Below are 24781 nucleotides of genomic sequence, written 5' to 3' on the forward strand. Positions count from 1 at the left end.
CCTGCCAAAAAAGAAGACACATCCCCCTTCCAGCATCTCAGATTTGAGGGGAAAAAAAACCCCAACAAATTGCAAAGGTCACTGGTCCTTGCCTCCCTTTGGCTTGCTCTTCCTGACCCTTCTGCATATGCAATTGCAGGTTGGGGGTCATTATCAGTCCCAGAGTATCTCTCACAGCCTGGGGATGTGCTCAGAGGGTGCTAATTAGTGAGAGAAGGGCTGATTAGGTTAGAAATTAAGTGTTTATTTTCTCTTCTTTTTTGTGTACGTGTATAAAAATAGTGAAGCCAGATGGAGTCTTGAGAATGATGGGAGGAAAGGCAGCCAGGAGTCAGAGGAGGGGAACTGATACCCTACCTCACCCCTCTGGTGTGCACAGGACCCTGGATGGCCAGGCACCCTACAAACTCTGCAGTATTCCCGTAGCACACACAAAAACACCACATATGCCCTGCAGATGCCTCATCTTGGGATTGAGCTGGACTTCTCTCTGTTGTTCTGGACAAGCTTTTCATGCCTGCAGGGCCTCTCATCTCCACCACCTCATCTTTTTCCAGCTCAACCTGAACCCCTTTTTTCCCCTTTTTTCACCTCAGTGTCCTTCAAGTCATGACTAGGAGCAGCCAGCAGGTTACAGGCATCACCACCCTTTCAGTGCCACCCCTTGTCTTGGCAGCGTCTCAGGCCCCATGTGCACTATCCTCAAAGAGATATTCCACCTCACAGGGCCTTGTCCTGTCAGACTGAGGAAATTCAGTCTGTCTCTGCCATGGACTTTGCCTCTCCATGTCGAAAGCTGCACCACAGGACTCCGAAAGGTCATTGGCATTCTGATTTCCAGGAACACCAAGTTCCCTAGCCTGAGCAAACCCTACTCTTGCCCTGACATCAGGCTGTTTCTCCCCTGCCCCTTTGCTAACCTCAGCCTATTATGGGTGGAGGATAAGGAAGAGCAGATCCTGATGTGACTGAATAGCCTTGATATATGGTTATATTTTGCATCCAGCTCTCCAGGGAACAGTGTTGAGGCTGCAAGAGGCAGGTGAAAAATCATCTTCCTTCCACTTGACCCAAAGGAGATCCCTGGTGCCTGTACTTTGAATGCATTGGGCATCAAGCTTTTCTCCAAAGGCCACAGTTTGGGTTGAGAATACTCAGTTCCCAGCAGTCTGGAGGAGAGGGAGGGAAAAAGGCTGTATTTACTGTGCTACAGCTTGTTTCTAGGGTGGGTACTGTGCTGTCAGACTCATAAAATGGCAGTGTCCGAGTTGGAGGTTGGTATCTGCAGCAGGCCCATTTATGTGACCCGAGTGCTCATTCTGATTTTGGGAATCTCTCCAAGCTGGGGATAGGACTGTTGAGGCAGGGCTGAGTTTGCTTTGTTGATCACCTTGGGGGGTAAGAAGTAGTCACTGTGATGTGCTAGAGGAACGTCTGAAGGGAGGAGTGTTTGATCAGCATCCAGTGAGGGGGCTGTGACCCCTTCACACGATGGCTAACTGGGACATGTGGACATGATGACAGAGGAGATCCTCTTCCAGACAAAAGCTGTTGGACCCTACAACAAAATGTCTGGTGCACAGGGGCTTTGTATCTATGAAACAAGAAGTCTGGCTTCCTGGGGCAGGGGGAGAGTAGCCAGGGGACCCTCAGCTCTACATGTATATGTGTTGGGAAGAGAGGACGTGTACAGGCTGGTGTTCCTCAGGCTGTGTACTGTGAATGTGACTGCACGCATGACTGTTTTGCAGTTGCATGAGAGGAGGGAGTATTTGTCTGGGTACAATTTGGGCTCCATTCCCTTTTCACTGTGACTGCTTTTTTACCATGTGGCTCCTGCAAACAGCCTAACAAACAAACAAACAAACAAACACATGGGAACCCAAACTCCCTATTACCACCACGTTGCAGATGCAGTCTTCTTTGGCCTGTATTTCTCCTGTTGCCACAGCAACAGTAAGCTAGGGAGTAAATCAGAATATCCTCACTGGTGTTCAACACCCCGATACGGTAAAATAATAGTGACAGTGTGGAAAGCCTGGTCTGTCCCCCCTACCCCTCCTTCCCAAATCCAGTTCCACAGAGACCCTCCAGATGTCTGTCATATGCCTGTCAGAGCTCCAAGGAGATCACAAGCCTCTTCCATAGGGAAAGACGGAGAAGCATCTTCGCTGTGACCAGCAATCACCCTTATTCCCTGCTCTGGTTGCAGTGTCCCCTGTGGTGGGTGTTTGGGTCTGAACCAATGCTCAGCATTTGTGATTTCAGCTCAGCTGTCTTTTAACAAGACAAGTCCCGTCAGCTCCACTAGAGACCAAACAGCATCCAAACCAGGCTTAGCAACCTGCTTCTTGCTTCAGCAAACTCTGCTTACAGCTGGGAGATACAGAGCCTTTAGAGAGGAGCAAAGCAATCAAAGCACATTTAGGACCAAGACTCCTGTCCAGCTGAGCTCAGAAATATGCTCACTGGGACAGCTGCCAAAAGGCCTCCACCAGCTATGCTTTGTGTTGGCCTTGGGCGCTTCCAAAGTCAGCGACGTGCTTAGGAGAGGGAGCTGCCTGCCCAGAAAGAAGAGTCCTTGGGAGGAGAGGAGGGACTGCTGTTCCTGGAACACGTGTGGGGCTGTCCCCTGGATGGAGGGAAGAAGCAGGATTTGCATTTTCTGCAGCAGCTCTCCCTGGGAATGTCCTAGTCTGAAGATTTGTAGGCGCTGCTAAAGCCTTGGGGAAGAACCTGCATCTCCTTTTCTTCCAGCAGGTGATTATTGTGCATCCATCAGCTGTGCCTCCCCCAGCTCTGGCCACAACTACCTTCATTAGGAATTTCACTGTGTTCCTTGGCTGGATTTCCCCTGAGATTCCGACTTGAAGGCTCCCCATTGATTGCTAATGTGTAAATACAGTGTGCTTCAGCATGGCAATGTGATTGCCCAAGTGGACTGGAGCTGTTAACTCTTCAGCAGCTGAAGGTCCTCCCCACATCTCCCTGATGTGACAGCTGCCTTGCTTCAGAGAGATGGCTGGTAGGAGCCCAGCCAGGCTCTAGGAATGCTTACAGACCTCACCAGGGATGGGTGTGGGTCCACAGACTTCATGTTTCTGTAGAGAGAAGAAGAGGCAGGAGCAGCCCAAAGAAAAGGCAGAAAGGGCCATTTGATGATTAAATGCTAGAGCACAGCAGCAGTGTAAAAATATACATATATCACAAGCCTTAATTAACACAAGTAAAGGGAAAAGAAGGAAAAAAAGCCACTTTTTAAAGGTTTCACTGAGACTATAAACTGGCAGCAAAGACAAAAAACGTAATACATGCAAATTAATGGCATAAATTTAGGGTTACTTAACTTCACAAATGTTAACAAGCTCATAAAAAAAAAAAAAGTTATTCTTTCCCAGTTTCCTGTCTCTGTTTGTTTAATTCTCTCTTTTTTTTTTTTTCCCTGTTGAGAAGATTATGTTTTCAGTATATTCCTCCTAAATTAATTCTGCCTCTCTCTCTTCCTTCTCCCTCCCTCCTTCATCTCTGTCTCTTTCTCTGTGCCTGCCTCTGTCTGTTTTCCTTCCTTTCCTGCCTATCTATCATATTCTTAATATCCTCATCACCAGAGTACCTAGTCTCAGATACAGTACTGTCTAATTTCTCTCCCTTTTTCCTTCCCTGGGTCTCCTCAGCTCCCACCCCACCCTTCTTCTCCTGAGATCTCAGCCTTCTCCCTTGCTCTTTTGGGGTTTTTTGTGTGTGGGTTTTGGTTTTTTTTTTTCCTTTTCTTTCTAGCAGTCAGTGTAACTCACCCTGGTAATGCTTTACACAACACTGCCAATTTCCAAACGTGCATTTTCCCCTGCCACTGGCAGACAAAGAAGGCAAGGAGCAAATTAAGCGGTCTTGCTCTGAACTGCTTGTTTATCAGCCATTTGAATGGCTGTTTGCTGCTGCAGACTGTGTAGCTGGAGGCAGAGGTAAGCGTGTGTGGGCAGGCTGCGTTGGTACACCACAGTCCAACTTTGAAAGACCTGTCACAGTTCCCCCTACACTATCCCCTTTATTCAGGACTGTGCCTCCATAAAATGGTGGATAATAAAGGGCACGGTAGCTCCTTGCTGAGCCCAGGAAGTCATGAGCGCCTGAGGTCACGGTGTCTTTGCTTCCCACGTGTTTCTTGCTTAGCATACAGATAAAACTAAGTTTAGAAAACTCAGGCAATTGACAGTTTAGCACCACCAAGGCTCATTTCTCTGGAAAGAGGACATGTGCCTTTTGTTCTGCTTCTTTTAAAGGCACCAAGGACAGCCCAAGTTGTATTACTCGTGACGCAACCCATCCTTCCCGTGATGCTATGGCATTCTTTCTTAGGCTCTTGTTCTCATTGCTTAAACGGTGGATGGTTAAAAAAAAAAATATCTCATTTTGACTTATGGACCAGACTGAGTCATAGGAAGACATCATTTAAAAAAAGAGGGGGTGGATATCATAATTTTTGGCCACAAGCCATCCCTCGAGCTTTCAAAGTAGCCTGTAAATATTACTGCCAGCTCTGTTTCAGTATCAGAGACAGCAGTCCTGGACAATAGCTTTTCTCCTCAATGGCCCAATTCAGTATTTTGGAATACCGGAGAGCAGAGAGGGAAGTCAGTTCTTCAATATAGCAATGTGAGGAAAAAGGAGGCGAAATTACAAGCTGGAGTCCCCAGGCAGCAGTGAAAATAAGAAAATTGAAACAAGCAGTGGGAAAAAAAAGGAAAAGTCTAAATTTCTCGAAGTGAGAGAAAGGTTGCTGGTGGGTGGGTAACATAGAGGCTAGGAACAGGAAGAACAGAAGGAGAATCCTTACTGTTCGGAAGATGTGAAAGCCATCAACACAGATGTTGCAGAAGAAAGCATTTGAGAAGCTGAATAGGACTTGCACAGGTTTACAGCTGGGTGGATGCTGAAGTGTGTTGCTAAAGGGAGACCTGAATGAGTGAGAAGTCAGCAAGGAATAATCATGCGGGAGTCCCCGTGCAGTATCAGTCTCTGTCCAGATTGACATCACAGGCTTTCCTACTGATTTAAATTGTTGCTTTTCCTAGGTAGGAAATGAGTCAGGGTGAATACAGAGCTTGGGGTTTAGCTTGTGCAGACTAAGAGGAGTAGTAAGGAATAAATAAAATCTGGCGTATGCAAGGGTGACTAAGGACTGTTGGAGAGGCAAAGAACATTGTGAGGGAAGGAATAAGGGCTATGGTGAGGAATGAGGAGGGCCTACAGATGAATTACTTGCTAGAGCTATCAGGTGAAGCCTCTGGAGAGTCATTTAGGGGCATGTGACATCAGTTCCTGATCATGGGGTGTATATTACCTGTGCTAGTTGGTAAGATACTTATATGCCCCTATAAGCTGAGGGATATTACTTCTTTTCTTGCAGCTTGGAAACGGTCAGGAGCAAAGTTTGTTTCTCACTGAACATGTTTACAGCACCTAGGAAACCAGAAGCCAAATATCAATTGCAGTCTCCATGTACTTTGCTACCAACAGCAATGAAATAGGCAGAGCAGCAAGATAGGTGGGGGAAAAAAAACATTGAAATCTGGACAAAAGCAAGAACAAAGGAAAAGGTGAGGTGTTTTTTAAATTAAGTTGTTCCCTTTTCTTGATTGCTTCATAGCTTGATTTAGCTTTGGCCTATATAATTAAAATGGAGGATGACAAGGTACAAGCAGAGGCAATTATTTTGTTGGGCTATTTGCATGGATCATCTGCATGGCTCCTGTAGGAAATGCAACACCACGAGTAGACATATAATTGTAGAGAGAGGGAATGAATAAATGTGTCTCAAAGAACAAGGAGAATTCTAAATGTCAGCAAAGGGGTATATGAGTCACTCATTGGGAAAATACTATTATTGGATACGTAAGTAGGACTGTACAAAGCACTCAGAGGAGGGATATTAGTAGCAAAAAGGAGAATTAATAAGTGAAGGTAGCATTCGGGTGACAGTGAATGAATGGGGAGATGTGCTGCAAGTACCAGGAGCCAACACAGGGTCTGGAATGAAAGCAGAGAGAGAATACAAAGAGAGGGTGGTGAAGGATGAAAAGAGAGAGATCATGGACGATGAGGAGGAGCATTACTGGAGACTGCTGAAATACAATGAACTCATGAGTGTTTGTGAAAAGACTTTACTTGGCTTGTGGCAGTATAATGGTGACAAAATGTTTCTGTTCTACTGAGTCAGGTTTAAGGAATTAAATGAGGTGGAACTTCATGGGAGGAGAGGAAATGGCAGTGCTGAGGAGGCAAGAGGAGGCCTAGGACTCAGCAGGAGGTAGCTGGTGGAGTGATGGGTTAGGCTGAGGTGGTTGAGTGGTGTAGAGAAATACTGCCCTGTTTTTCAAGAGGAAAAAGCACTGTTTAATTGTAACAGACTGTGTTGTATAGATTAGGGACATGGTTGAAATGAGCAGTGAAGGATCAAAGCCTTTTGCATGAGTTCAAGCCAGGCATAGAGAATAAATTGACTAATGCTTCTGATACATTCAACAACAAATTTACAGATTTCTTGAGTCCAGAATGTGTTTAACTTCAGACCTTTCAGCTGCCAAATCCAGGGCAACATCCCAGCAGACCCGTTCCACATGTCTGGCTGGTCAGAACACTGAAGCACTGTGCTGGCATGTCTGCCCACGCAGAGGCTGAGGTGTCCAGCCACTTTGCTGAATAGATTGGTTCAGTTTGCAGCAGGGGCCATGGGATGTCTAGTCCTGGAGGAGGAGATTCCCAGAGCCTTTAGTTCAGGTCCAGCTGGGGAGCAGCGCCAGTTCTTCTTTTGGTTCTGACACCCTGAGATTCCAGCAAGCTGCTTTTTTGGCTGGAGGAGATTCCCAGAGCCTTTAGTTCAGGTCCAGCTGGGAGCAGCACCAGTCCTTATTTTGGTTCTGAAACCCTGAAATTCCAGCAAGCTGCTTTTTTGGCTGGCTTGGGTTGATTATGTTGGTAGAGAGACGGATGTAGGTGGATAATGGGGAGAGGGGGTGGTAAGTGGCAGAGCTATTGCCTTAGCAAGAGGGAAGGATGCTGGATAAGTACTGCCAGTCCCCATTCAGTGAGCAAGTGGTGAGTCAGGGGCAGATACTGAGTCAGCAAGAAGGCGGATGGGTAGGTGGGGGGGGTAGAGCTCCCTGGCTATCTCCATACAAACCACTCAGCCACACCGTTGCATTTGGCTCCTTGTGGAAAAGTTGCAGGTAGTAGTTCATGTTACTGCATCCCCCATTTCTCCCCTGTCCATACAATTCCCTGGGCTGCCTTTCTCAGTCCTTCAGAGAGGGCTTCTCGCTGTGGCCCTTGGAGGGCCAAGGCAAAGTACATTTTTTGCTGACATGTTTATGATCCTACTTGCAAACACTGCCTCTCTGCAAGGGACAATCATAAAAGAAGATTAATTAAAATAGTTGATGAAGGTAGAGAGAGCCCTTCAGCCTGTATCACCGAGAAGATATCACTCATGCAGTCAGGGAGATGGTGAAAGGTAGGAGGGGGGAGAGAGAAAAGAAACAAAGAAGAAAAGATATTAGGTAGAAACGAGAGTGTGAGAGAGAAAATATTTGAGAGATGAAAAGAAATTACCATACGGCAGGATCCTGTTATTCAACCTAATTTTCAAAGGACTGCAGCTGTCGCACTGAGATAATCTGTTAATTATAACAGTCATTGTGTTTTGGCAATGGAAGAAAAAAAAAAACAGGCTCTAAACAAGGCAAGGTAGTGGGGAAAAGAGAAGGGAGGCATGGTCGTGTCAAAATGCACGTCAGATGGTAGCTTGAAATCTAGGTAGGAGAGCTGGCTTGGTGTGGGGGTCCTTCCCCATCAGGGATGAGCTCTGTCATTGCCTGGGTGTGGAGGATGGAGGGAAGGTGGAAGCAGTCATGTGCGAATGTAGTGTCCTGTCAAGCATGGGGCTGCTCCTCTTGCTGAGTCCAAGCACACACTGACCAGAGGAAGAGCTTTGTGGGCCTGAACTGTCCCCATTAGCCGGTGCTGCCACAGCATTTCACTCCTGGGTCAAATGAAATATCTTCTCTGAGTTCCTGTCCACCTTTCCTCTTCTTCTGCCTCACACCAGATCAGGACTGCGTCTGCTGTATTTGAACCACCATCTGTTACAGGTTCTTCTTCTGGTCATCTCTCCATTTGCTGGAAAACGGAGCACAGAGTCCACCCCGGTGTTTGATATCTCGCAGACTAATGACTTGGGGTAAAGGTACATGATGGTCTCAGACACCCTGTCTGAGAAGGCCACGCAAGAGTTGCACCTTCCTCTCACTGGAATGGTGGTTTGACTTCTGGACTTTCCTTGCTGAAATTATAATGGAATAACTGCTTGTCCTAATTGGAGAGAGGTCTCACTGCTGGTGAGGGAACCTCTCTCAGATGGCCACCCAGGCTGTCCAGAAGCTGAGAGCACAATGAAGGATGCTGTTCCCCACTAGAGTTTGCAGGCCTGAGGTATCCTTCCCAGGATATCTGGCTGCTAGTGCACCTTGTGAAGTGACTGCTGTCCTAATTCAGCCCAGGAGCTATGTGGTTCCTTAGACCCTGAATCCATCCAGAAAGAGACAGTAGTGAGAGTAGTGAGCTATAACAGAAGGACTTCATGCCTGTACCCTGCCCCACCTGCAGGGCAGTATCTTTGGAGGCACTTCCAGCTGTCACCAGTGGGTTCCTGGGGACGTATTTAGCATCCAAAGTTCTGGAAGGATGTTTGGTTTGAGTGAGGGCATCTCTCAAATAGCTTGTGGACCTCTGCTGATCACAGCCAGCTAAGTGAAAGACAGGAGCTGCTGTTCTATGAAATAGGGCAGCAAAACCAGCACAGGACAGGAGAGGTGTCCTGATGACCATGAGGAGATAGGGTCTTTGCAGTGACATCACATACAGCTCAAGTATTTTTTCTGACCTCATGCAGGACATGCCAACCTCCAGTGCAGCAATGTTCTTCACACAAAACAGAGCCAGTGCTCACACCCTGCTTCCTACAGCAGCTCCCTCCCAAGCACCCACCCCTGGCCTGTTGCCCACAGCAGCTCACACACGCTCTCATGCACAGCTGCTGCTCCTACCCTCTTGCCCCTGACAGCCTCCCCTACACACATGCACAGAGCCAGCCCTCACACCCTGCTCCCTGCAGTGATTCACGTCGGGGCACACGTGCAGGAGCAGTGCTCGCACCCCTTTCCCTACAGCCCTTCTCCATACACACATTCTCACAACCACGGTGGTCTCCCTGTGACCCACTCACGCCCACGTGCAGCCTGTACTCCCACCCTGTCCCCTACGGCCCATCACCCTCAGCCAACACTCCCACCCCTTCTTTCACAGTGACTGCTTCATGCAAACACACGTGCTCACACATGTACACTCACAAGCAGCTCTTTGCCCAGTTCCCCATGGCAATTCATCCCCCGCCAGGAGCCAGCACTCATTCTCCACTTCACAGAGTGATGAACCCACACACGCAACCTGCACACACCCCCCATCATTGACAACAACTCCTCCTCGTGTACTCCCCCTCCACCTCACACCCCCAAAACCATCACTGGCACCTCTTTCTCTCCAGTGACTCACACCCATGCACACACATGGGCAGAACCAGTCTTGCTGCTTGGTTCCCTCTGGCACGGCCCTACAGTGACGCAGAGCCCACTCTCCCTCCACATTGCTACCGGGAATTATTTCTAAGCCCTTCCACTGCTTCATGTCTGGGCTCATGGAATGATACCAAGAGGAGGGATGTTTCCCAGGCCCTCTTCTTCCCTGATGTTGCCATTGATACTTTTTATGGAACCTGTAATCTCTTGACATCCTCTCATCTACTTGGAGAAGGCTGTTACCCAAGCTTACCTCCATGCACACTCTCCTGTGGGCTGTCCGGGTGGAGCTGGCTTGATGCAAATCCCCCTTAATCTTCAATAATCATATTAATATAAAAGGTAACCATTTCACTTCAGAAAACAAAGGTGCCTCTCTGGCCTGCCAGGGAACCACTGGCATATGAAAGACCTTTCTGCCAGTATTTATCACTTTAAAATAAGATTTATGCTTCTAAAGCACTCTCTTTTCTTTCATGCTTCTGGGCTGCTTCGTTTTCCTCCCCTGAGCTTTCTCATTCTGTCTTTCTTGCTGCCTAACAAATTAGGCATCTAATCGCTGTTGGGGAGGCGTGATGGGAGAGCAGAGGCTTTATGTACAGCATTGTGATGATGTTTTTCATGGTGAGTCTTTAAGCTGTTTGGCACAGCAAAGGTTTGGAGTCACTGGCTCTGCATTTTCTTGAACCCAGGTGCACGTGTATGGCAGCAGGTAACTTCAGATTAACACCCAAACTCTTTCCGTGCCTCAAACTGGCCAAAGGGCAGGACAGTGGAGCAGGGCAGGACAGTGGAGCAGCATGTCCTTGGGGTAGTCCTTCAGCAGCATATTTCAGCCCTCTTTTATTGCATGAATTTCTAGGGTGGCTCTATAGCTTTCCATCCCACCCCTTCCTTTTATGTTTTTTTTTTTTTTGCCTAAGCTGGTATCTCCATCCTCTAGATCTTTTGAAGCCACAGGGGCAATTTCAAACAAATGTAACATTGAGATGGGCCTCAGAGATGCTGAGATCTTACGTGTTTCATGAAAATAGGCAGGTAAATTAGAGGAGAGAGAAAGAGACAGAAACCTTCACAGAGCCCCATTAAAGGAAAGAATACTGTGTAAGCTCAGCCCTTGGTGGACATCAGAGAATCTGCAATGGAAGACATTCTCTCACACACAAATGTCTTCCATGTCACAAATTCACAGATGATCAGGCTTTCTGCTCTTTCTTTTCTTGGTCCCAAGCTTCTCACAGCTTCTGAAGCCCCTCTGAGCATAGTCACATGTTCTTTGCTGTGTGACTTGATGGCAATGCCTATGATAAATGGGAGCATCCCTGGAAGCAGTGGGGCTGAAGGAAGGGGCTGTTGTTGAATAGTGCCACACCAATGCTGTGAGCTTCTCCCACAGAGTTATCCTGTTACTGTGGTCAGGGAAAATAGCAAGGACCATCTCTGGGTGGTGATTTGAAGCAGCAGAAGTAATGCCAACAGACCAGTGCGTGTTGCAGAAATTATCCAGCAACTGTGAAGAGTCCTATCCAGTAAGGCATCAATATCAACTGTTAGTGTCAGGTGCCCCAGGGAAAGGCAGTTCCCCTTTTTTTGGAAGGTGGTTAGAGAAATCTTGGAAAGACCTTGAAACCAAGACATGGGAGCTAGAGCAACTTGGGGATGGTGCTTGTAGCCTGAGGGCTACCAGGAGTAGGCAGCACAAGGAGCCAAGAAGAGAGATGATGCCCAGCTGTAGCACAAAACATAAGAAAGCAGCAGGAGCTTTGGCCTGGTTTTGGGGTGTCCCCAGAGGAGCCAAGAATGTTTGGCAGGTCTTTAATGGATGCATTTAGAGTGGGAGTCTCTTAGCACCATTTAAGCAATGGTAGAATTAAGTGCTGGCTTTTAAGTGCTGGCCCCTGGAGGACAAGGTTGACAAGGTCAAGATTTCAGGCCCAAATTGCTTCTTTAGTGTGTTTTCGTGTGTGGCTTCTGTAGCTGCCTTTTCACACCATGACCCCTAAACCTTGTATTCTTCTTCTGTCATGGTCCTTCCACCACCTCAGGCCCCCAGCTTTTCTCTGTCCCCCATATCAACCCTGTCTACACTTTCATGGGCTGCATTTTAACCTGTGTTCATATCTGGTTGTCATACTTCTGTGTCATCCACTATGTCACCTTAATCCCTGAGCCAAAGAGTTCTCTGTGGATATCAGGACATCAAGCTCCTGATTCAGATTTGGGGCTCTCCTTCCTCTATTTTGCCCTCTCTGCTTTCTCCTCTGAACAGGGGAAGCATCCCTGTGGCCCTCTACTCTTATCCACTCTGGTGCAAAGAAATGCCAATAACATTGAGGAACCCATGAAGTAGTGAATAAATTAGGGAAAATCCTTGGGAGCTCAGAGCTGTTGATTCACTTTGTTCCAGCCAAGGAGGGTACAGCCCTTCATGGGCACAATGCCACTACTGTGCCTTGATGCTCTCACATACATGAGGATGGCCTAGACCCAAGGGCACATTGTAAGAGCTATCTTGGGTTACACTGAAGAGTGTTGGAACCCTACAGCCAAGTAGGCCCAACACATGGGGTGGTGACCTTACATCTGTCCTATAAAACATATTCTGTGTCCCAGCTTTCCCTCTCATCTCTAACCATAGCCTCCCTCCAAATCGTGCCCTCCACAAGTTGTTAATCCCCCTTCCTCTGGGCTGGAGTTGGCTGCCCTTGCTCTCCCTGTCCACCCTTCATACCTGCATTTTCTTGCTCTGTTCCTGAAAAGCAAGGGGGAGAGACAGCCAGATCCAGTGCCAGAACCCTTCAGGCCAGCAGAAAGCACAGTGTCACATCCTTGGACTCCAGTGCTATCTAGTTTATATTCATTTATCTCTCAAGAGTAGAAGGAGGACCTGTGAACAGCCAGGGTCAGGGACCAGCTGCTCCCTCAAGGACAGGGCAGGGCTGTGGTGATGTGTGATGACATTGCTGTGGTAGGGACTGACAGCACTGATACTGAGCTGAAATGCAGCCCTGGGCCATGGGCAGGAGGAGGAGGCCACAGACTGGACTGGCCTCAGGGCTCTTAAAACCACTGTGACAGAGGATGGAGAGGAGCTGCTAGGAGAAGCCTGTATTTCTTGTATATAACCACTTTGGAGATGTGAGGAGACCAATGAGTTTGGCTTTAGGAATAGTTTGTCTCTTCCTTTGGCCTGTGGTTGCACAGTCACGGTGGTATATGGATGTGAAACAGATCTTCTCTGCATGGTCCCCTTGTTTTTGACACACAGCAAAGACAAACACCATCTTCATTTCTACCTTCCCCCTAGCCCAGCCATCTCTTCCCTTTTCAGGCTGCTAGGACATGTCCCCTTCTAAGCCCTCTCTCTGCTTCTTGGGATCAGATCCCTGAGTGGGATGGGGGTGCTTAGGAATTGCTGGGAATTGCAGAGGAACATGGCCCTGGCCTCAGTTTCTCCCTTTGCATCCCAAACAAGATAGAGCAGGCAATGATGGCTTCAGCACAGCATTTGGGGCAGCCTGCACCACCAGAAGGGGTCACATGAATGAGACTGCGATGTTCCTGTATGGAGTTGGATATTGTACAGGGTGTTTGATAAGAGGAGAAAGGCACAATGCCAGACAGAGAAATATGGGCAAAGCTTTTTATTGCTTGCTCTGGGGCTGCCCCATCCTTTTCAGGGGTGGACATGCTGTAGACACCAATGTGTGAAAAGCCTGACAGTATCTGCCAGTCTGTTGTTTGGTGGAAGAGGCTGAGCAAAGTGAAGGCTCATTAGAGAGGAAGGAAAAAGAACAGAGATGGTGTGGGGCATTGGATGTGTCTTGGCATGGAATTACCTCTGGAAAAGGTGGGACAAGGCAGGGGACTGATGCTGAAGAAAATCAGAGGTCTGTGTGTCCCAACTTGTGGAGAGCCAGATGTGCCTCCTATCTGGTGCATCTGGGTAGGCTGTTTCAGGAAATTATTTCTCATTGGATTATAAGGTTGAGAAACAAAGCAACAGACTGTAAAAACCTCTGCCTTCTGCTTCAGTGCTGTCTGATGTAAAGTGGAGGCAGCAGCTGGAGGCCATCAGATGACCACCATAAATGACATGAGTTTGGCGGCCTCAGTCAATGAGCTGTGGGGAACAGAGGCTTTCTCTCTATCTTTTTCATTGGTTTAGCTCTTCTCCCCCTCCCCTTCTTCATCTTGGCTTTACATTTTGGATTATTGAATATTTAAGTGTTTCTCTGTGACACTATCTCTGATCCCTTAATCCAGCTGGCCTGGTAATTCCACAGACCCAAATCAGCTCAGATTTCTCCAAAGACGTAAGCCTTGTTCCTCAAGGGTTCACTCTTCCTTCATTTATCTTCCTTCATTTTATTTCTGCCCTTTGTGTCTCTGTGCTAGAAATTGGTTCAGCTTTTGCAGCAAAGGCTTCAGTGGTATCTTTAGTGAGCAGCTTCCTCCAGGAAATAAAAGGGAGGGGGGGGGCAAGAAGGGATTTTTATTTTTCATTAGCTAAGAATCCTTTTCTCTGTTTTTTATTGATTTATTTCTCATCAAAATTAAAAAAGAAAAAGAAGGAAAAAAAGGAAAACCAAAGAGTGTAGCACCCCCATTTTTTTCTACTATATGAAATTATTTCCTCTGCACTGCCTGAGGACACCCCTGCCAGGCTCCTCTCTCAGCATAGCTGGAGTAGGGCTGAAGGTTGAAGCCATAGCGAGGGGGAAGGGTGCTCCAGGCTGCCCTTCTCAATCAGGACCAGGAGCTTGCCTAGAGCTCAGAAACACATTGAAGCAAATGTCACTTTTCCCTAGATTCCTGCAAGGTGTCCTTTCCCACAAAGGAGCAGTGTTCGTAGCCCTCAAGGAGAGGTGGCAAAACAGGAAGATTGAGTCTGTGCACCTCTCTTTGGTGGGGGTAGGTGGGTGGGTGATGTCCTCCAGCTCAGGAGTGCTGGCACTGATGGGTGAGAGACTGGAGGCAGATATTTGACACAGTGCCAGCACCCCGCTCCCCCCAGCATGCTCAAACTGGGCTGGATCACCTCAGGTCTTGTCCCTGCACTAAGAGGCAGGAACAATTTCTAAAGGACAAGTGGTTACACGTGGCTTGAATTATTTATCCCTCTTGCATCAAGGAAAGAAACAAACAAAGAAGTGTTTTTGTGTTTTTTCAGGGGGGGAGTCTTGTCTGCATTTTCCCTGCTTCATGCATTTTGCTTACATCATTTTCAGGCAGCTGAAAATCCATGGCTTTCGCTGTGCTTGGGGCTTGCCTTTGTTTTTCCACTAGTTGTTTTGAACTGCCCGTAATAACAGCAGTATGTTTCCCACCCTCCCTGCCTTTCCCCTCCCTACCGCCTTGCTGCTGCCTCCCCTCAGGTCCCTGACTGTGATCATATTACTTAAGGCAGCCTGAGTACCCTTCTGCATAACCCCGATTCAAGATTATCTGTTGTGAGGGTTCCCTTCTCAAAGGCTTATCAGCATGGCAGGCACTACCACTCCTCTCTTGTTTGCATCCCCCATAATGGTGTCTCTTCCCCATCTCCCTTTTCTCATGGCACCTTGCTGCCCGTACTTCTATCTCAAAGACCCCGCCAACTGATGCCTCTGCTTGTCTCCTGTGTGCTTTCTTTTCCAGATTCCAGTGACAGATGGATCTCTCTCATGCACACTTGCTCTTTCCCTCTCTGTATTTTTGTTTTCGGCATGTCTGATCCAAAGTTCTGAAGCTTCTCAGAGGGAACCCAGGAGAAAAGGAAGAGAAGGAGGAGGAACGAAGGGAGCGTGAGCAAGAGAGGAGGCAGCCCTGCCTTGTTCTTTCAAATCACACCGTGGAGGGGTGGGGGGAAGATTAGAGGGAGGAGGACTTGGGTTTGTTTTGGGGTGGGCTTGGTGTGGGTGGGGGTGGGTGGGAGGGAGGAAAGTGGAAAAGGTGGGTGAGTCGGTCATGAGCATCAAAGAAGTTCTGTTATGCTCAGTCTGTATTTTTGTTTAGAAAAGAAGCACAAAGTTGTTCCCTTCTAGACCAATCACCCATGGTGATAGCTTTTGGGTGTCTTGAAAGCATATTGCATGTGTTCCCCCTGCTCCATGCTCCTGCCTTGACCTAGAGGGCAAAAAGAAATAATGGTGATGGCACTCAGTAGGACTGGGGTGCTCACGGCCTTCCATTGCTAACCCCCCCATTACCGCTCCTTCCTCCTCCCTCTGCCCTTTATTTTCCGTTTGCTGTGGTCCTGAATTTTGGAGTTGCTTTTTTTTGTTGTTTTCTTTTTCATCCTGATGAGGGCACCACTGCAGACCACGATGTGCCTGGGGTTGTGGGCAGCTGCCCTGCTCTGCTTGTTTTCCCCTGGCACCGTGCGAGGCGACTGCTGGCTGATTGAGGGGGACAAAGGTTATGTGTGGCTGGCCATCTGCAGCCAGAACCAGCCTCCCTACGAGACCATCCCCCAGCATATCAACAGTACGGTGCACGACTTGCGTCTCAACGAGAATAAGCTCAAAGTGGTGCTGTATTCCTCCCTCAACCGCTTCGGAAACCTGACTGATTTGAACCTGACCAAGAACGAGATCTCCTATATTGAAGATGGGGCTTTCATGGGCCAGTCAAACCTCCAGGTCTTACAGCTGGGCTACAACAAACTCACCAACCTGACAGAGGGCATGTTGCGGGGCATGGCTCGTCTCCAATTCCTCTTTGTGCAGCACAACCTAATTGAGCTGGTCACCCCTACTGCCTTCTCCGAGTGCCCCAGCTTGATTAGCATTGACCTGTCATCTAACCGCCTCAGCCGCCTGGAGGGAAACACTTTCACAAGCCTGAGCAATCTGATGGTGTGTGAGCTGGCCGGTAACCCTTTCAACTGTGACTGTAGCCTCTACAGCTTTCTTAACTGGTTGGCACTTTTCAACAATGTCACCAAGAACTATGACCGGCTCCAGTGTGAGACTCCTCGGGAGTTCGCTGGGTACCCACTCCTGGTACCTCGGCCTCACCACAACCGCAATGCCATCACCATCTTCCAGTCCATGTGCAGAGGTGGCACCATCCCCTCACTTTCTAGGGTCAACCCCACCCCTTATACTCCTGACTCCCAGCGAGACCTGGATGAAGGCTCAGCCATCAGCCCTGGGGATTTCCTCTCGGTCAAGCCTCCAGCCTCCTCCACCACTGACTCCTCCTTCAGTCCCAGCATCAAGCTCCATGATGTCACCATCACCTCAGCTATCCTGATGGTAACTATCCCCATGCCCTACAGTAAGATGTATGTGCTGGTCCAATACAACAACAGCTATGTTTCTGACATAGCCACACTGAAGAGCAAGAAGGAATATGTCACTGTCAACAAGTTGAAGGCCCACACTGATTATACTTTCTGTGTGGCCTCCATCCGCAATAACAGGCGCTACAACCATACTTGCCTGACCTTTGCAACCCGGAGCAAAGGCAGGGAGGACCCTATTTCCAGTACTTCCACCACCACACACTATATCATGACCACCCTGGGTTGCCTCTTTGGGATGGTCATTGTCCTGGGGGTGGTGTACTACTGTCTGCGGAAGCGGAGGATGCAGGAGGAAAAACAGAAGTCCCTCAATGTCAAAAAGACCATCCTGGAAATGCGCTATGGATCAGATATTGATACCAGTATGATGGTCCATCCTTCCCAGAAGCTAGGTGAGCCACCAGTCATCCCTGTCTCACGGATGTCCTCCATCCCTTCCATGATTGGGGAGAAGTTGCCCCCATCAAAGTCAATGGATGCTGGGTTGGAGACTCCTAAAGTCACCACTAAAGGTAACTACATTGAGGTGCGAACTGGTGGTGGGGATGGGCTGGAACGAACCCAGAGGGATGAGGACCTGAGGGAGCTTGACAATGGGCAAGGCTCAGCTGCTGAGATCTCTACTATAGCCAAGGAGGTGGACAAGGTCAACCAGATCATTAACAACTGCATTGATGCCCTCAAGCTGGACACAGCCTCCTTCCTGGGTGGTGGAACTGGCGTTGACTCAGACATGGCCTTTGAGTGCCAGTCTATCCCAGCCAGTTCCTCGGGTGGGCTAGAGCGGCCCAGCTTTCTTTCCCCACCCTACAAGGAAAGCTCCCACCACCCCTTGCAGCGCCAGCTCAGTGCTGACGCTGCCGTGGCCAGAAAGACCTGCAGTGTCTCCTCTAGTGGTTCCATCAAGAGTGCCAAGGTCTTCAGCTTGGATGTGCCTGACCACCCACCACTCAGCAAGTCTGACTCCAAATACATTGAGAAGGGCAGCCCACTCAACAGCCCTTTGGATCGTCTTCCCTTGGTGTCCCCGGGCGCCATCCACCACTTGGAGGTTAAGCCTTCTTACCATTGCAGTGAGCACCGTCACTCCTTCCCAGCCCTGTACTACGAGGAAAATGCTGACACCTTGAGCCAGCGGGTCTCATTCCTCAAGCCGCTCTCCCGGTCCAAGCGAGACTCCACGTATTCCCAGCTCTCCCCCAGACACTACTTCTCGGGCTACTCCTCCAGCCCTGAGTATTCATCAGAGAGCACCCACAAGATCTGGGAGCGATTCCGGCCTTACAAGAAGCACCACAGGGAGGAGGTTTACATGGCGGCTGGGCATGCCCTGCGGAAGAAAGTTCAGTTTGCCAAGGACGAGGATCTGCATGACATCCTGGATTACTGGAAAGGAGTCTCTGCTCAGCAGAAGCTGTGACTCCCCCTTGCTCTTTCCAAGGAAACAATATAAAACAAGACCCAACCTCAACAACCAGGAAAAAAAAAAAATAAAAAAAAATGCCATTTGACTGTGAAAAATAAACCAACAACAAAATACTCCCAACAAATACAAAACTGACAAAAATGGTTTCTTAAAAGTTTACAACAAAAACTCTCACACACACAGACACATACACACACCGAATTGTCTCTACTGTGTTACGGGGACCACTGTTCTGCCTGCAGATGGTTGTGAGGAGCGTCCTGCTCTGACACTGTGGTAACAATACTGGAGTGTGGGTGGGTGGCAATGGCCCAGGAGGGGGGTGGCAGCAGTGGCAGGGGAAAGGCAGGGATGAACGCTCACTGGGCATGAAACTCAGCTGTGAACTCTTGCTCTTTCTGTTCCCTTTGGGTGGGAGGGGAGGACTTTTGTTTAGAAAGCTTCTCTGTCCACCTGATACACCTACTTTTAAAAATTGTTTTGTCACTATTTTTCCCTCATTTCCTGTGGCAGTGGAGGCTTTTCTTTCTCTCCCGTCCCCTTCCAAGATAGGTGGGATTTACTGGAAGAAGTTCTCTCTCTTCTTTTTCTTTGCCCTTCCCTTTCCTTTTCTTTTAAGGCTCCCTGGGCATGTACTTTCTGTCTAGATATATCCTGAACCTCCATCTTCCTCAGAGGAAGAAGAGGAGGTGTGAAGGACTAAGGGAGGTAGCACCTGCCATACAGCAGACTCTGTGTCTTTGCTGCTTTTTCATCCTTACCTTGTCCTGCCATGTTGTTGCTGATGAACACCAGCAATTCTGGAGTGACATGCCCTCTCCAGGCCTCCTCAGAACCATTTTTTTGCCAGTTGGTGGAGGGGTATGAATGTGCTCTTCAGAATGGCAAGTCAGGTCCTTAAGAATTAATGGAGGAAAAGGCAGGAAGGTCTGGTCTCTCAGAAGTGTAAAGGGTTCTTATGTCTCATCAAGTGTCAAGATCAGAGGTTCTCCTCACCATACACATCTATGCTCAGGCTGCCCTTCTGCACTTTTGATACTGTCTGTTCAAGTCTCCCTTACCATGACCTTCTGTCATGGGACAGAAGACAGCCGAGGATGAAGGCAGGAGAAGTGGGAACAAAAAGGATGTGAAAATGGGACCTGGGAACAGCCCAAGAGGGATGGCTCCAGGAGAAGCTCCTGTTGTGTGTGCAGGTATAGAAATGGATACAGCACCTGGACGGTAGTGTTCCTTTCAACGCTTAGAGGTCCTCATGAGCATTAGAGGAACTTATCACCTCCTAAATCTTCAGCATCCTCACAGTTAGCTGTGACAAACTTTTCTTAGGGATATTATAATGTCTTGACTAAAGCCTGGTTTCACTTCCTAGGACCCAGCCTCTGTGCCTTGGATATAAGATCTGACACAGAGTTGCGAATGAGCCTGCTGTTGTCTTCACTTCCTCTCATTCCTGAGCATCCCAGCAAAGCACAATCTTGGCATCCTTTCCCCCAACGTTTTCTTGTCATGCAGGGGTCTGCTGAGTGTATCTTTATGCAGCACAGAGGGCCTCCTCTCCATGAGCTGCACATGCAAATTCTTGACAATCATTAACCTCCATCAGGATGAGGGCCTGTGTTGTGTTGTGTTGGCCTTTCTTTAGTGTCTGTTTCCTTGCTGAGGTTCTTCTCAGAACGTCTAGTGTTTTTTTGGGAGGTTTGGGAGAAAGATGGGGGTGTGGGAGCTTCTCTGGGAGGCATTTACATGCTGCCTGCAGAGAATCTGCCAGTTATCTGCTAGGTAGTAGCACTGCCAGCTGTGAGAGCTGGTTTCCATGCCACCAGTGACATGACTTCATCTTCTGCAAGTGAGGAGCAGCAGTCGACAGAGCCTGGTAAAAAAAAAAAACCCAAACAAAAACCAAAAACCCAAAACAAAACCAACAACAAAAAAAAACCAAACAAAAATCAACAACAACAACAAAACAAGAGGAAAGATGTCCAAGATCTAAACCTGTGAAGATCCTCAAGGTTCCTTCCTTATAGGGATGTTGATGGTAACAATCCCAAGCCAGGCCCTGATCCCTGCTTCCCTACAGTCATTTTTGCCTGGAATCCAGCAATATTCATGCCCAGAGGGAAGCATGTGTGTGCCCATGTGTGTCTGTACATGTGTGTGCGTATGTGCAGGAGGATAAAGGAAAGTCCCATCACTGCTGCCAGGTGTCCTCCATGCTGGAACAATGCAGCAAATCAAGACAGGTAAATTTTGTGAGAGGTGCTTAGGCACAGGAGAGACCTCTCCAGCTACCACATGGAGCAGGACCAGTGGTCTTCCAGCCATCCAAGCAGGGAAGACTAATGTCTGGGGCACAGAAATGGACAGGAAAAGGGAGATGACAGGCACAGGGCAATAGAGCCCTGTTCCTCTCCCCACCTCTTCCTTCTCTGTGCTTCTCTGCTGTATGGTCTTGTAATCAGTTCTGCTTAGTCTATACTTCTGGGGGAAGCATTAACCTGTAATGGTTTCTGCTTCCTATTCCTATCACCTCAATGAGGCAGAAAAGAAAGGCTAGGGACACTGCTATCATCAGGCCTTCTTTTGCCTGTGGTGGAGGTAAGGCTGGGTAGGAGGGACAAGCCATTTCTCTCTCTTCCAACTGTAGCCTCCCACTCCAAACCAGTGGGTGAAGTTTGCACAAGATGGACTGTTCTGTGGGAGGAAGAGGGCAAGGAAGGGGAACAAAGTGTCCCACCTTCCTTCCTCCTCCCTTCTTCCTTGTCCTGCTTCCTCCACAGGGACAAGGGCTTGCAAAGTGATGCCAGTCCTGTCAGAGGAAAGCAGATTTAACGTTCTATTTGCATGATGATTTTACTGTATTTTTCTGACCAAACACCTGTTGTGTATGTGCCAGTTTGTTGGAATTTAACCTCCTCCCCCAAAGTCTCTCCTGTCCCTGTTTTCCCTACTCCTTTCCTTTAACTCTGATGTGATTTTATGAGAGACGCCTACTTGCAGGGGAGTGAACACAACCCCAAAGAGAACCCAACCCAATCAGTCCCACAAAACAATTTTCTTCTTCTTTGCAGTGTCCCCTTTCCCTTGCCCCAAATGGGGTCTCTCAGCTGCTTTTCAAGGTAATGTGTGTGAAGGGGCATGTGTTACATACCAAAAGCCTGCTCTTTCTAGTGGTCAAAATTTCTTCTACAAACAGGAGTGAGATCCATCAAGATAAATATTGTAAGAGAAATGGTCACTACCATCCCCATGCCCTGATTGCTCTCTCCCCAAATCTACAAGCAAGGCTATTCTTGGAGGAGCAAGGAGTGCTTCAGCTGCAGAGAAACCTCTGATACAGGGAAATCTTCATGTGGAGCTGGTTGCAATCATTAGAAGACCTCCCTCCATTTTCCTCTCATTGATTGCAGGGAGCTGTGAATTAGGCCTCATTTACCCCTTCTCTCCTGTGGGTGGTCCTGGCAGAGGGCAGGGCATGATGAAACCTTTAAGGCTTCTGAGATGGAAAAGCATGGGGAGACTGCCTGAAGATTCTGAGCCCTCTGTGGATTGGGTTTGGCAAGAATCCCTCTCAACCTTGCCTTCTCCCAGGGCAAAGTGGACCCATTGGGTGGAATCATGATCAGCCCCTTTCACACTTTATTTTTGTATTTTTGAGTTGGTGAATCTTGACAGGGAAAGTAGAGATTTAGTTCACCTCACTGGCAAGTACAGATGGTGAGGGAATGAGGTTGGGCTCTGATCTCCCCTCTTCCCCCAAGAGCAGTCTCAGGGAGGGGGAGCCTGGGCTGGGTTCCTGCGCCCAGAAGAGCGAAGGTGAGACCCTAGGTGTAGTGTTCCTATGGGGCACAGCTCTACCCCATCCCAGTTGATGCTGCTCCAGCTTATGCTGCGGTGCCACATTCCCTTCTCCCCCTCCCCATTCTTCCATGCTGAATAAATCCCTCCCGAGGCAGGTGTGAAATATTCATGACTGACAAATGAAGATTTATGTCGGGCTGAGGAGGCCTCTGTGTGTTTGCAATGCTAATCAGCCTGCCTTCCTGGAGGAGGCTCTGCCAGGCAGGCTTGGGGGAAGAAGGGAGAGATGCAGGAGAGAAGGGGGAAAAGGACCTGAGGAAGGAAGAGAAGGGGTAGACACAGCAGAGGTGAGGAGGGTGTGGTGGGAAGAAGGAATGGAGAGGCAAGGAGGAGACAGATGGAGGAGGATGGGGAGGGTGGAGAAGAGGGACAGGCTGGAAGGACCAGGGAACGAGATGAGTCACAACACAAAATACGGGATAGTAAAGAAAAAAAGGGATGAGAGAGAAAGGGCTGAGTGCAGGGGAGGAGGCTCTCTGAGGGGAGGTGGGAAGTCAGTAGTGCCTGAAGAAAAAAAAAAAATGGGCAGACTTCATGATAAGCTGTGGCCCCTCTCTGTAGGGCTGAACTCAGTGCTACAGAGCGAGCAGCTGCCACACGGGCAGGAGCTGGACCTGGGGTCCCTGAAGGCACATTTTCCATGCTTGTTGCTGACCAGAAAGCTCAGCTGCGTCTGGAAGGACACATGGCTTCCGGGAGCCTGGAGAGCACCCCTTCCACCACCACCATCTCCTTCAGCACAAGCTGCACACAGAAGATCCTCACGGAGCCACATCTTGCTGGACCCAACCTGCTGTTGTCCCACCATCGGAGCAGGAGGGAGCATCGTCAGAGTGGCTTGGTGTGGGGACAGACGCTGAGTGCCACCCTCCACTGGGTGATAGGGGTCTCTTGTAGGGCTGGTGGAACCCGCCCCACCTCAGTTGCCCCCTGCCCACCCTGAGCAAGACCGATGTTTTTGGGTCTTTCCCCAAAGAAGGGGCAGAGGGGAGGGTTTGTTGTCCCCCCCCCTACACACGCAAGCACTCCCACACCCCTTCCTTCCAGCCGCTTTGGCCTTGTACTGTGAGAGGCATTCTCGGTCTGCCTCCCCTCAACTTCCCTCTGCTGCGTGCCACGGGGAGACCTCTCCCTTCCCCTCTGTGCGCAGTCCCACCATGGCAGCTCTCTGCAGGGCCGCCCTGACCCACACCTCTGCCCCCAGGTGGAGACGGGGCAGCCTCTGCCTGGCTTCTCCCATGGGGTGGGCACCTCCTTCTCTCTTTGCCCCTCTGGGAGTCAAATCCCCCCTTCTTCCCCTCTCAGTCCCCCTTCTTCCTCTGTGTCCCCCCCCCCCCCCCCCATCCTCACGCGTTTGGCTTGGCCTTTGCCTCCCCTGTGACCGCCACCGCCACTGTGAGGCCTTGCTCTTGGGTGGCTGCCCCCGCCGCCTTGCTCTCCACCTTCCCCTTGGGTGGGAAGAGGCAGAGGCCGGCTGGGCCAGGCCAGACCCACCAGGGCTGGTACTGCTGGTCCATCCACAAGCACAGAACACGGGGCGAGGGGGTGGGAAGGGGTGGGCAGCTGCCGGGCACAGAGCCGGGGGTATCAGCCCTTGAATGTAAGGTAGGGCCTGGGAGGCAGCTGCTGGGACTGGCTCCTCGTGGCCTCTTTGGTGTTCCTCCTTCCGTAACAACCCTGTGAACCCCCCCTGGTTGTGTATGGACAAATTTGAGTTGGAGTTACGCTCTTTTCTTCTTTTTCTCTTTCCTTTCCTCTCTTAGATTTGTATTTCTTTCTTTTGTTTTGTTTTGTTTTTTATTATTATTATTATTATTTTATTTTTAAATCTTTATTTTCTTTTCCTGTTTTAAAACTGAATGGCACGAAATCGTTTTTCCTCAACTCGGAGATTCCTGTATGGAGAAAATCAATTTCTATATTTGCAATAAATTTCTTATTTAAAAAAAACCAAAAAAAGCGCAACATAAAACAGCAACAAAAACCCCAAAAGAACCCCCCCCCCGAAACAAAACAAAAAAACACCCAAAAAACAACAAACAAAAATATGAAAAGCTGCTTCTGAGTCTGTTTGTCCCAACCTTGTCTAGTACAGGGGGTGGGATAGGGTGGGAGAGCATGGGAAAAAGGAGAAACTGAGAAACCTGGAGGGTCAGGGTATGAGACAAGGATTGTGGATTCTCTCAGGCACCCCATGACCATGAACTCCCCCCAAACACACTGTTTCTCTGCCCATTGTTTGGATACATCGTCGTGTCTACCTAGTCCTCAGTTCTGCCATGACACTCGTCCCATCCTGCAACCTATTAGCACCCAGTGCATTTCCCATTCTGGGCAATCATCCAGCACTGCCTGGGTGCAGGGCAGCGCTTCCTCTACTGGACATCTACAAAACAAATACTCAGCTGGCAGTGAGAGGCATCCTCTGCCCAAGCTCCAGGGCTGCCTGGAAGAAGGCAATCCAAGCCTGGTGCTTTGGCCATGGATAATGACTGAGCAATCTGCAGCCTAATCCACCAGCAGATATCCTGATCTCAGCTCTTCCTAAACATCAATATTTAAAGCCAAGAACAC

The 24781-nt window shown here is 49.0% G+C and overlaps 1 protein-coding gene across 1 annotated transcript; it reads left to right on the top strand.

Moving 5' to 3' along the window:
- Window positions 1–15913: 15913 nt before the first annotated feature.
- ELFN2 (extracellular leucine rich repeat and fibronectin type III domain containing 2) lies at window positions 15914–18340 on the top strand. The gene has a single exon (XM_008495896.2). It carries the CDS (start codon window positions 15914–15916, stop codon window positions 18338–18340), a length of 2427 nt encoding a protein of 808 aa, XP_008494118.1.
- The last annotated feature ends 6441 nt before the right edge of the window (window positions 18341–24781 follow it).

This window comes from Calypte anna, chromosome 1, assembly GCF_003957555.1.
Source record: "Calypte anna isolate BGI_N300 chromosome 1, bCalAnn1_v1.p, whole genome shotgun sequence".
Lineage (NCBI taxonomy): Eukaryota > Metazoa > Chordata > Aves > Apodiformes > Trochilidae > Calypte > Calypte anna.